The 12,026-nt window shown below is 41.8% G+C and overlaps 1 protein-coding gene across 1 annotated transcript in view; it reads left to right on the top strand.

The window, feature by feature from the left end:
- SLC26A4 (solute carrier family 26 member 4) overlaps window positions 1-12,026 on the top strand; it is a gene marked incomplete at its 5' end in the record, with an annotated part of 40,543 nt that continues 28,517 nt past the window's right edge. The window contains 4 exons of the mRNA XM_025207377.1: window positions 1-148; window positions 2,887-2,997; window positions 4,593-4,777; window positions 5,403-5,567. Coding sequence (XP_025063162.1) covers window positions 1-148; window positions 2,887-2,997; window positions 4,593-4,777; window positions 5,403-5,567 — 609 coding nt within the window. The remainder of the gene's footprint in view (window positions 149-2,886; window positions 2,998-4,592; window positions 4,778-5,402; window positions 5,568-12,026) is intronic.

Genomic DNA, 12,026 nt, shown 5'->3' with positions numbered 1-12,026 from the left:
TTTGGCAGCTGTTCAAGAAAAAAGGCATTTCAAATAACCAAGTCCTTTATCCCCATACTGGAATGGCTACCTAACTACAGAGTGAAGGAATGGCTAATTAGTGATATCATCTCTGGTATCAGTACAGGGCTTGTAGCTACTTTACAAGGTAAGCTGTGGCTAGATTGTTTCTTTGTTATTAATAGGAAGCTTGATACATCGTATGGACATGCCCATAACTATTTCTTATGCTTTATACTGCACACATCAAATTAAACATGTATGATTTAAAATATCCATATGAAGACCATTGCCACTGAATATTATTTATTAATATCATGCAGTAAATGATTGATTTGCTTAATTTTATCTCTTTCTTGTTATGCAGCATTTGTTAACATTCTAGTTTCCTTGAATTTGTTACTGTAATATAATTGATTAGTATCTTTTTTTTTTTTTTTTTAATTTTCCCCTATGGACATATTGTGAGTATTTAATAATTGAAATACATTACCTACTTGCAGTTGATGAGGCATAGTATTACTACTGTTCCACAATTAGTTGATCATGCAAGCATTTCCACGTCTTTAAAAATGTAAATGAGATTTCCCGCAAAAAATCACGAATGCAAACTTTTAAACTTTATTTTTATAGTGTTATTGCCAATAAATTATTAAATGTTTGCTCAAACAAGCAGAAAAGAGCCATTGACATGGTCAAGCTTTAAAAACTAATATTCACAAAACATGCTTTACATAATTCACTTAGACTGATGTAAGGAAGAATTTTCCCAACTATTTGAGTTTGGTCTAATAAAAGATATCGGATTTACCCAAAGAACCTTGTCTGCCTATGTCCTTAGACCAACATGGCTACAACATACACCCCTTTGACTGATTTAATACACTTATCAATAACAGAGAGAAGCAAAACGGTGATAAAATTTGCAGAGGATACAATGGAAACTAGGTTAATCAAGACGAGAGACAGAACTCCAAAACTACATCACTATGAGTCTCATTCTCCTCTCTGAGGCACCTGATATTGGCCACTTTCAAAGTCAAAACTAAATGGACTATTGATCTGATAGTAATTCCCATGGGTGGACCTGTCACCTATTCCAGATCATTGTCTGCATTGTCCATGTATAGATCTTCCCTATCCTATAAGGACATAAAGTTATTTGCCTAGTTGCTTCCTTTATGACAAAAGGTGCTGTGTAGATCCAATATCTGTGTAGGAGAAATAGTAGAAACTCAGCATGTGAGCCTGCAAGTATGGACTCTTGATTTGTATTGCCCTTCTGACCTCCCACCAGCTACAGTCATATGGCCAGACCATTTTTTTGTTTTGCAAATCTGGTAGTACCTTTTGATGCTTCTAAAAAGGGAAATGTAGAAGTTGTCAATGGGAGTTAATGCTGCCTGAAACAGTATTAGCTATCTGCATATTTTACTGCACAATTCTAGGGCTGGAAAGCAAACATGACATTTAGGCCAACTTTCCAAGCTCTATTTACTGGCCCCCTTCCACTTTTTCAATGGAGCTGATGGGTCCAACAAATTGGTGAATCTACACATGCACTTTAATGCGCATTAGCCTATTTTAATGCACGTGAAAGCATCGCTGGAAAAGTGTGTTATTTAGTTAATGCACATTAAAATAGGCTAATGTGCAGTAAGTGTCACTTAAAAACCATGCTCTTTAGTTAATGTTCTTTAAGACAAGCTAATGCACATTTTCTTAGTACCTCACAATGGAGGTACTAGATTTAATGAGCGTTAACTAAAGTGCATTAATGCATGTGTAGACATGCCCACAGACTTGCAAATGTGGAGGAAATGTTATTGTGCAGAGGTAAATATCTTATATAACTGCTTCTCTGCTCTGCAAGGGAGATAATCCTGGCCTTTATTATTAATTTAGGATCTAATTGGTAAAACCAACATTTTAAAATGTTAGGTGTCTAAATGCATGGTTACACACCTAAAAGAATTGCCTGAGTTTCAGAAGTCCTAAACACTGGCATCTCCCAGTAGAGTAAATGGGCACCCAATTTGAAAATCCCAGCTATAGTTTAGGCCCTTTGCATAAATCCTTCTTCCCAAATGCAATGGCACATCAGCCACTTTCACAGCAAAGTTCCCTTGTTGAACCTCACTAGGCCCTCACAAAACACTTCTGCTTCGTGCCAAATTGCAGGTATAATTGGTGATACTTACAAATCTAACTACCCAGATGGCACGCAGAGAGCGTATTTACATGAGACACTTACTGCTGAATTGCCTAATATTAGCTGCTCAGTAAAGCATCACCAGTTTACACATGTGGAGCTATTAGGCTGAAGTAAACTAAGTAACTCTGCCATAGGTTACTACTGCCAGATACAAGTATTATCCTACAGCGGAGTTATTTACTCCACCACAGCACATGTGAAGACATTGTTGGGGCTGGCTGGGGTATGAGGATGTTTCAGTGTAGGGGCTGCCTTTTAGCTAGCCCTTCTGAAGCCTTTTAGGTAGCCCAAACTCTCCACAGTGCATTGAGCTGGATCAGAGCAGCCTCAGGCTAGCAGGCTGACCCCTGGGGCTTCCTGGCAGTCAGGGCTGCACAGCCCTGGCTCAGTGTGCTGCGGTCCAGGGTGCTGTTTCTGGGAGCAATACATTCTGGTGCAAACTGTGCTGGAGTTTATTGCATCATATTACTATTCATGCAAAGATGTGCCCAGAATAGTGTAAAGCAGAAGTTTGCAAATTCATGCGTGCAAGTGAATTACAGGTGAAAAATACAAATGTCAAATTATGTCTGGAAAAAGAAGATACCTTTTTTAATGTGGCTCATTATTTGACAAAATAGTAGTCTGTTGTGGAGCCTGTAACATAAAACACTGTGAATATGTGATTTCAGGTTTGGCATATGCTTTACTGGTTGCTGTTCCTGTTGGATATGGTCTCTACTCTGCCTTTTTTCCTATCCTGACATACTTTTTCCTGGGGACATCAAGACACATCTCAGTTGGTAACTGCATCTTTTTCAGAATACATATCCTTAGTGTGAACATAAATATTTTATGTGAGGCAGTCACTTTTGAATTGCATTCACTGTGTTTTGTGCTTTCACACTGGCAGGTTATTGAGGTTTAAAACTTTTTTGCTCAGTGCAGAGGGTTGTACATAATGCTTTACTTCATGTGTATCTGTGCATAGCCTCTGCCTGTGTTTGTGCTGGAGTCCAAGAGCCTTGTGTTTTGCTGCATAGCATGTGAAGAGTTGCAGAATCAAGGCCATAAAAGGAATTGAAAAATTAACTCTGGATAAATTTATGAACAGACACTTTAACTGTTAACTCAAGTTCAGCATGACTAAAGCAGAACTCTTAATCTTCCCTCATGAGTCCTCCTCGCTATCTCTTTTCTCCATCTTGGACAACACCATAATCCTGCCTCTCACTCAAGCCTACAATTTGGATGCCTACTCAGACTTCTCTCTAGGCCCTTACGTCCAGGCTGTGTGTAAACTTTGCCAATTCTTACCACATAATCTCTTCAAGACATGGTCTTTCCTATCTGTCCACACAGGTAAGATTTTCATCTAAGCTCTCATCTTGCATCTCAATTACTGTGCTTCCCTTTCTCTAGCCTTGACAAATTCCATCTTAACTTCTTCTTCATACCCATCCAGAATGCTGCTGAAAAGATTGTTTTTATACCCAACCATTTTACTTTTTTACTTCTCTCTGGGCATGTCTATATGAGATGCTTAATGTGCAGTAGATTAATTCTACTGCGCATAAGAGTGTCATGGCAAAAACTGTGTTAATGTAGAATTAGTCTACTGCACAGTAAGCATCACAAAAAGACCATGTACCATTGCTACAGCTCATTGGCATCTGCTCCTATGCAGTACCTCATATTAGAGGTACTAAACTTAATGCACGTAGCAACAGTGCATTAATGCACGTGTAGATGTGCCCTTCTTGCATTCCTCCACTGACTTCCCCTTCTCTATGTCCCCTTTTCCGACATAAGCTGTCTTCACATCCTCTCCTCACCCTACCTGTCATGTCTCATTTGCTATCATGATACTGACTCCTTTTTCCACTTGGCTCAGAGTTCTAGCCTCCATTGCTTACTTGTTACATTTTCAAAAATTCACCTTTTTGTACTTTTTTTCCCCATGCAGGCTCTCTCACTTGGAGAGAGTTCTCTATGAATGTAGGCAATTTTAGTTAATTTGCTCCTTCAGAGCCCTCCTCTGTAATGACTATAAAGTACTGATAGTGTATAGGCTACTCATGGGTTGATACTACAGCCTTGCATGTTGACCAGTATTGTCACCTTGTTTCCTTACACTTCCTTGTCAGATTGGCTGTAGCCACATGTTCTCTTCCTTGTTATGCTTACACTGTAAGGTTTGTGGGACAGGGTCTCTCTTCGTACTGTATTTGCAGTGCATATGGGTCCTAGGTACTCCAGTTAGATAAATACTGTAATAATAAATTGGCCCTGACATAAATGTTTTAATTGTCTAATATAGAACTGCTTATCTTATCTTACAAATACTTTGATTTTATGATGTATGGAAGGCCAACATATATACTATTTATCTTCTCAGGACCTTTTCCTGTGGTCAGTTTGATGGTGGGATCTGTTGTGCTGAGCATGGCACCTGATGAAAATTTCCTCCTAGTTAGCAGTAATACCACAGGGCTTAACAAAACACTGATAGACACTGAATCCAGAGATGCACAGAGAGTATTAATTGCCAGTACTGTCACGTTTCTGGTTGGAATTATGCAGGTAATATAACTGGCTTGTAGACTCAGGTTTATACTGCTTTTACTTTATTAAATAATTGGTAAGAATGCAAAGAGAAACGTATTTTAGGGGAATATGTTACTTTTCCCATAATAAAATATACAGGAGGGGAAACATCACCCTGAAATCTCCAAGCTTTTCAAATGACGGGCAACCCCAACATGTTTCAGTGGTAATATGCCAAAATGATTCTTTTCCCCAATTTTCTATGGAAGAGCACAGAAGCAGATTCTGCCACTGTTTTGTGTGCACTGCTACCCGTGAAATAAGGTCACAAAACAAGTACACAATGAGGCTTGAATAGCTTTGTATAACAGAAGGTTTTTCAGATTTTTCAAACTCTTAAAAGGAGCGAGTGGTGATACTATTACAATGAACATTATTTTACTCCGTGGATAACTCCACATGCTTTGTTGTGACTATAGGTACTGTAAGCTACCATCACTGTAAGTAAACATTTCAGTCTGGCACAATCTGTTGCCATCTGAACTCTTCCTAGGCAGACAGCCTCCTACATGAGATCGAATCCTAAACATTTTGTAATATCATTGTTACATTGATTTACTGCTTAGTAAGTTGTTTGCTTTTTTCCTGATGATTTTCCCAGCTTGTGCTTGGAGCCCTTCAGATTGGTTTCATTGTGAGGTACCTTGCGGATCCACTAGTGGGAGGATTCACAACTGCAGCTGCTTTTCAAGTGTTTGTTTCACAACTGAAAATAGTCTTAAATGTTTCAACCAAAAACTATAATGGAATCCTTTCCATAATATACGTAAGTATACCTGGCTAATTTTGCTTTCATTTTGTGGCAGAAATTCTCCATAGCAGTTATCTTTTTTTTTTTTCCATCTCTTGCTTCCACTTCATGCAGAAGTGGCTCACATAATAGAATGTAGGGAATACAGCGTTTTTTATCCTGAACTTGAGCCTGCTCTCATTAAAATCAATGGTTGTTTGGTTGTAACTTATTTGGAGGGGCCTATAGGTAGCTGTTTTGCCTGCCTGTAAGGCAGATGGCTTATTTCCCTAATGTAGGCATGGCTCAGTGGTGCACCTAGTCTCCTTCAGGCTCAGTTTTATTTCTCAACACAAAACTTTGGAAAAACATCAAACAAAACAGTCCCTCTGTCAACCCTGGGCTACTGCTCCTTGAGCATGCCATCTTTTTGTTCCCTACTTTGTGGAATTTGCAGGCACTTGTGTGCCTCTGACAGCCATCTCCTGCTGCTCAGATGGCTGACCATATCATCTATGAATGCTGTTAGGGCCCTGCTTTGGGCACCCAAGGTCCTATTGACATTGACCATTCTGTCTGTAGCTGACTTTCTGGCCCACATGCTTCCAGCATATGAGTGTGGTGACATTTGCTTCATCATCATCAGCCCTTAAGAGCAGTGGGGGTGGCAGTGGTGGCAGGACACAGAGCGGGAGAACTTGCATGCAGTGGCAAAGGGTGGTGGATTGCGGTGGCAGCGGTGGCTGCATGCAAGCTCTCCCCACCCCACGTCTGGCCGGTCAGGCAGCGCCTGTGCAGCCTGCAGAAGGAAACCGCTGCCCTCACCCCCCACGGCCCTGCTCCTGGGAGACAGCAGTGCGGGGTGGTGAGTGGTGGCACTCCATCCTCGCTCGCCCACGCATACCCCCTAGCCTCTTCCCAATTACCCCTGAGCTACATGTATCCCCGATTGACAACCCCTGCTTTATAGGAACTATCTTGCTGCTTCCCAGCTGGATCTGATAACTGCATGGCTGGCTGGTCCCTGTGACTTCCAAATGGCAGGTGGATCTGTTATCTACAGCTCTTAATCTGAAGAACGCTTCTTCACCTTCCCCCTTTTTATAACATGTTACAGGGCTGGTCTTAGAGCCAGGTTTATTCATTTTCAGTATCTTGAGAGAGAGTACAGTGCAGTGAGAAGAGACTATTTGAATATGGTAGTGCAGCCAGATTAATACAATTGAAGACAATAAAGTACAGGATGATCTGTAGAGACAGATAAATACAGTTCTCTTCTAGTGCTAGGGGCTTGTATTTTTGGAGGGAAAGGTCTTGAGTTCTATCCTTGTTGATGACAATGAAGTCTCTTTGACTATGTGCTAGTAATGGTGTGGTCCTATGTGATCAAGTGAACTTCTAAAAGACAGGTGATATACTGTACTCGATTCTTGTTGTTTTATTTTGAAAACAATATCACAAAGTTAACCTAATGGTTTATTAATGCACTTGAAAGTATAGCTAAATGGAAATTCAAGAGCAATTAGGAACTAAATCTTCCCAGCAGATCAATAGGGTATATCTTGGAATTCTCTTGATTCATAAGAATCTCTTGGGATTCTCATGAACTCTCTGATTCTTTAGAGTCCCCTAAAAAACTTCAGCCTGCTTCCCTGAAATTAACAAGACCTTTGTTACTGACTTCAGTGGGAGGCAGACTGAGTTCAAATTAGTTATACTGATTTTATAAAATCATAGAAAATTAGGGTTGGGACGGACCTCAGGAGATCATCTCATCTAACCCCCTGCTCAAAGCAGAACAATCCCCAACTAGATGGTCCCAGCCAAAGCTTTGTCTTAAAAAGATCTTAAAAACCTCCAAGGATGGAGATTCCTCAACCTCCGTGGGTAACCTGTTCCAGTGTTTTATTACCCTCCTAGTGAGAGTTTTTCATAATATCTAACCTAAACTTTCCTTGCTGCACCTTGAAACCATTGCTCCTTGTTCTGGCATCTGCCATCACTAAAAACAGTCTAGCTCCATCCATTCACCTAGTTAAAGTTTGGTATTAAATCCCCTCTCAGTCTTCCCTTCTCCAGACTAAATAAGTTCAGTTCCCTCAGCTTCTCCTCATAAGTCTTGTTTCCCAGCCCCTAACCATTTTCATAGCCATCTGGACTCTCTCCAATTTGCCCACATGTTTTCTATACTGGGGGGCGGAAAGCTGGACACAAGACTCCAGATGTGGCCTCACTAGTGCCAAATAGAGGGGAAGAATCATTTCTTTCGATCTGCTGACAGTGCTCCTACTAATGCAGCCCAGTATGCCATCAGCCTTCTTGGCAACAATGGCACACTGGCTCATATTCAGCTTATTGTCCACTGTAACCCCCAGGTCCTTTTCTACAGACCTGCTGCTTAGCCAGTTGGTTTCCAGCCAGTAGAAGTGCATGGGATTGTTTCATCCTAAGTGCATGCACTTTGCACTTGTTCTTATTGAACCTCATGAGATTTCTTTTGTTCCAATCCTCCAATTTGTCTTGGTCTCTGAATCCTAGTCCTACTCTCCAGTGTATCTACTACTCCCCCTTCCTCCCTACAGTTTGGTGTCATCTGCAAACCTGCTTAAGGTCCACTCTACCCCATCTTCCAGATTGTTGATGAAGATATTGAACAAAACTGGTTTCAGGACCGAACCCTGGGGCACTCAACTTGATACTGGCTGTCATCTAGACATCAAGCCAATTATAACTACCCTTTGAGCCTGATGATCCAGACAGTTTTCTACTTTATAGTCCATTCATCCAACCTGTACTTCTTTAGCTTGCTTCCAAGAATGTTGAAGGAGACCATATCAAAAGCCTTGCTAAAGTCAAGGTATATTACATCCACTGGTGTCCCCACATCCACAGAGCCAGTTATTTCATCATAGAAGGCAGTCGGGTTGTTCAAGCATGACTTGCCCCTGGTGAATCCATGCTGACTGTTTCTAATCATTTTCTTCTCCAAGTGCTTAGAGAGGGATTCCTTGAGGATCTGCTCCATGATTTTACTAGGGACTGAAGTGAGGGTGATCAGTCTGTAGTTCCCCCAATTCTTTCTTCCCTTTCTTAAGGATGGGAATTATATTTTGTCCTTTTCCAGTCATCTGGGACCTCTCCTGGCTGCCACAAGTTTTCAAAGATAACGGCCAGTGGCTCTGCAATCACATCTACCAACTCCCTCAGCACCCATGGGTGCATTGTATCCAGCCCCACGGATTGCATGCATCCAGCTTTTCTAAATAGTCCCTAACCTGTTCTTTCACCATTTTCAGCTGCTCTTCTCCTCCCCAAACTGTGCTGCCAGGTCCAGTATTCTGGGAGCCGACCTACAAAAGGCATAGAGTACTTCAGCCTTTTCCACATCTGTCACTGGGTTGTCTTCCCCATCAGGAAGGGACCTACACTTTCCCTGAACTTCCTCTTGTTGCTGACATACTTGTAGAAACCCTTCTTGTTACCACTCATGTCCCTTGCTAGCTGCAACTCCAATTGTGCTTTGACCTTCCTGGTTTCATCCCTCATGCCCAAGCAAAACTTTTATATTCCTCCCTAGTTGTCTGTCCAAGTTTCTACTTTGTGTAAGCTTTATTTTTGTGATTTTTTTTTTTGGCTCAATGAAGAGTTCCCTACTAAACTATGCTAGTCTTCTGTCATACTTGCTAGTCTTCCTGTGCATCAGGATGATGTGTTCCTGAACCCTCAGTAAGGTTTCTTTCAAGTACAGCCAGCTCTCCTGGACTCCTCTCCCCTCAGACTGACCTCCCAGGAGATCCTGCCCATCAGTTCCCTAAGTGAGTCAAAGTTTGCTTTTCTGAAATCTAGGGTCCTTACTCTGCTGTTCTCCTTCCTTCCTTTCCTCAGGATCTTGAAGTCAATCACTTTGTGGTCACTGTGGCCCATGTTGCCATCCACTACTACATTCCCCACCAATTCTTCCCTGTTCATGAGCCTCATTGGCCGCTCCATCACTTGCACTAGGAAGTTGTCCCGAACACTCTCCAAAAACTTCCTTGATTGCCTGTGCACTGTTGTATTGCCCTCCCAGTAGATGTCAGGGTGATTGAAGTCCCCTATGAGAACTAGGGCCTGTGATTAGGGAAACTTTTGATAGCTGTTTGAAGAAAGCCTCATCTACCACTTCCTCCTGGTCTGGTGGTCTGTAGCTGATCCCCACCACAATATCACCCATGTTGCTCTCCCCTCTGACCCTAACCAAGAGGCTTTCAAAAGGCCTATCTCCAGCTTCATACTGGAGCTCTGAGCAATCGTACAGCTCTTTTATATAAAGCGCAGCTCCTCCTCTTCTCCCCTGCCTCTCCTTTCTGAACAGTGTATACCCATCCATGACAGTGCTCTGGTCATGCGAGCTCCCACCAAGTGTCTGTTATTCCAAACATGTCATAGTTCCATGACTGTCCAAGGACTTCCAATTCTTCCTTATACTACAACACATTAGGTTTCTAAAATTAATTGGTTTCCAAAAGAGGTCATACTTCAGCATAGAGAACTTGCTTGTAGTTCTACTTTCTAGACGCAGGCTTAAAGAAAGGCAAGATAGATTGCCTAATAGAGGCAAGATTGGAAAAGCTATTCCTTTCAGTCTAGAATAAATTGGCATATAAACCAAAAGTAACAAGATGACTATAACTTGGAGTAACAGGAAGAAAAGGAGAAAAGTAGGCAGAATATTCGGAAAATATTTCTGACAGTAAGGCAGGGTTCTTTGGATGAATCTGATATCTTTTTTTATTAGACCAACTTTAATAGTTGGAAAAAAATTTTTTAGCAATCTTTTGGGTTTAAACACCTTTTGTCAGGCTGAGGAAGTCTCTGCAGTTGGTGCGCACTCTTCCGGGATAGAATGAATCTTTCCTGACAGTAAGATATTTTAAACTGTAAATAGGTCTGTACACAAGGCTAGTAACTAATAGAAACTCCCTCATGTGGGACATCTGTGTTTTGATTGGACAAAGCACAGCGAGTAATCCTAGCATGAAGGTGGGCTAAATCACCTACCAATTTTTTCCCATCTCTCTCTTTTATGGTTGTCAAAGGGTTGTACATCTACTAGAAAGCATTTTAAGGGATTAGTTATTACTCCCAAATACTGCATATTAAAGACAGGAGAACTGACTTCCTACATTAAAAATCAGTGAGTGGTGTAGCAAGTGAGGTGAGGAGATGTACACAACTGTGTAGGGCAAGAAACTTTGGGTTCTTTTGCCACTGATTTGTGTTGACCTGACAGGTTTTTTTTTTTAACTTCTGTGCATAGATTCCCCAGGGTACTTAGGGGTTCTAACACCTAAACTTTAGGTACCTTATCACTTGCAATTCATACTTCAGGTTGAATGTGTAGTCACCCCTGTACAGTACATTGGGAAACAGGAAAATTATTGAGTATTACTTGTTACCTTTCTCTGGACCAACCCTTATACACTTATTTATGTAATATTATCATTATGATTTTGCAAGTATTTTTAAAATTTAAACATTAAAAATTTAAACACAACAGCTGATTGCAGACATTAAAAAACAAACAAATGATGTTTTACTTTAAACTTGACACATTCCTGTGCCAAGTCCAGAACATGCCTAGAAAAGGCGTTGCATTAGTTGGACCTAGCTTACCCAACTGATTAACTCAGCTATGAGATAAAAGCACCAAAAAGCCCCACTAAAACACCTGATCTATACAGATGCTGCAGAGCCAGGTCAAAGTAACACGCTGCTTCTTCCAGTAAAACATGTTGGGTGTTTTTTGTTTGTTTGTTTGTTTGTTTGGGGGGGTAACATCTGCAAGCAGCCGATTATGTATCTGTAGGCACTACAGTGTGAACTAAAACAATAAGGACAATTCTTGCTCTGTTCAATGCAGCAGTGATGTGTAGTGATATTGCATACCTATTGCAAGAATCCTCCTAGTCAGGGCTCAGTTCCAGTGGGAAAGTTTGAGCCCCATGAGGTGAGGTGGAGCCATAAAATATGGTAGTATCATACTCCTGACTGCAAACGGGATTGCAGCTCAAATAGAAGCAGTGCAAATTTGAGCCGGGGCTTTTTGCTTCAGAGCACATGCTCGGACATGCACTTTGTTGTGGAGCAAATTGTGCCACTTGGGGCAAAATAACCCTGCCTGGCTCCTCCCAGATCTTCAGTCAGGGGGAGCTAGAACCCAGGGCCAGCACCTGTACTGTCCCCAGCAGTATAAAAAGCTACCCTAGCAAGTAGCTCAGGGCTACTAGCTCTCAGGAGCTTCTGGGGCCCAGCCAACTGGTACCTCAGGACAATACCCCTTGTGCCAGCTGGACTGCTAAAGCAGCCCTGAGAGCTCCTTGCACCCTCTACCCACTGCAGGGGTCTGGTAGTGGGGGCTGCTGCCTGGCTATGACCAGCTGTGCACCTTCCAGACTCGGATGGAGACTGCAGAGCCAGTAGAGGCATCTGCCCCTCTGGGCCAGCTGCCAGTGG

The sequence above is a fragment of the Alligator sinensis genome, unplaced genomic scaffold, assembly GCF_000455745.1.
Source record: "Alligator sinensis unplaced genomic scaffold, ASM45574v1 scaffold100_1, whole genome shotgun sequence".
Classification (NCBI taxonomy): domain Eukaryota; kingdom Metazoa; phylum Chordata; order Crocodylia; family Alligatoridae; genus Alligator; species Alligator sinensis.
Note: the sequence above shows the minus strand (reverse complement) of the source record. Positions and strands in the feature narration are given on the sequence as shown.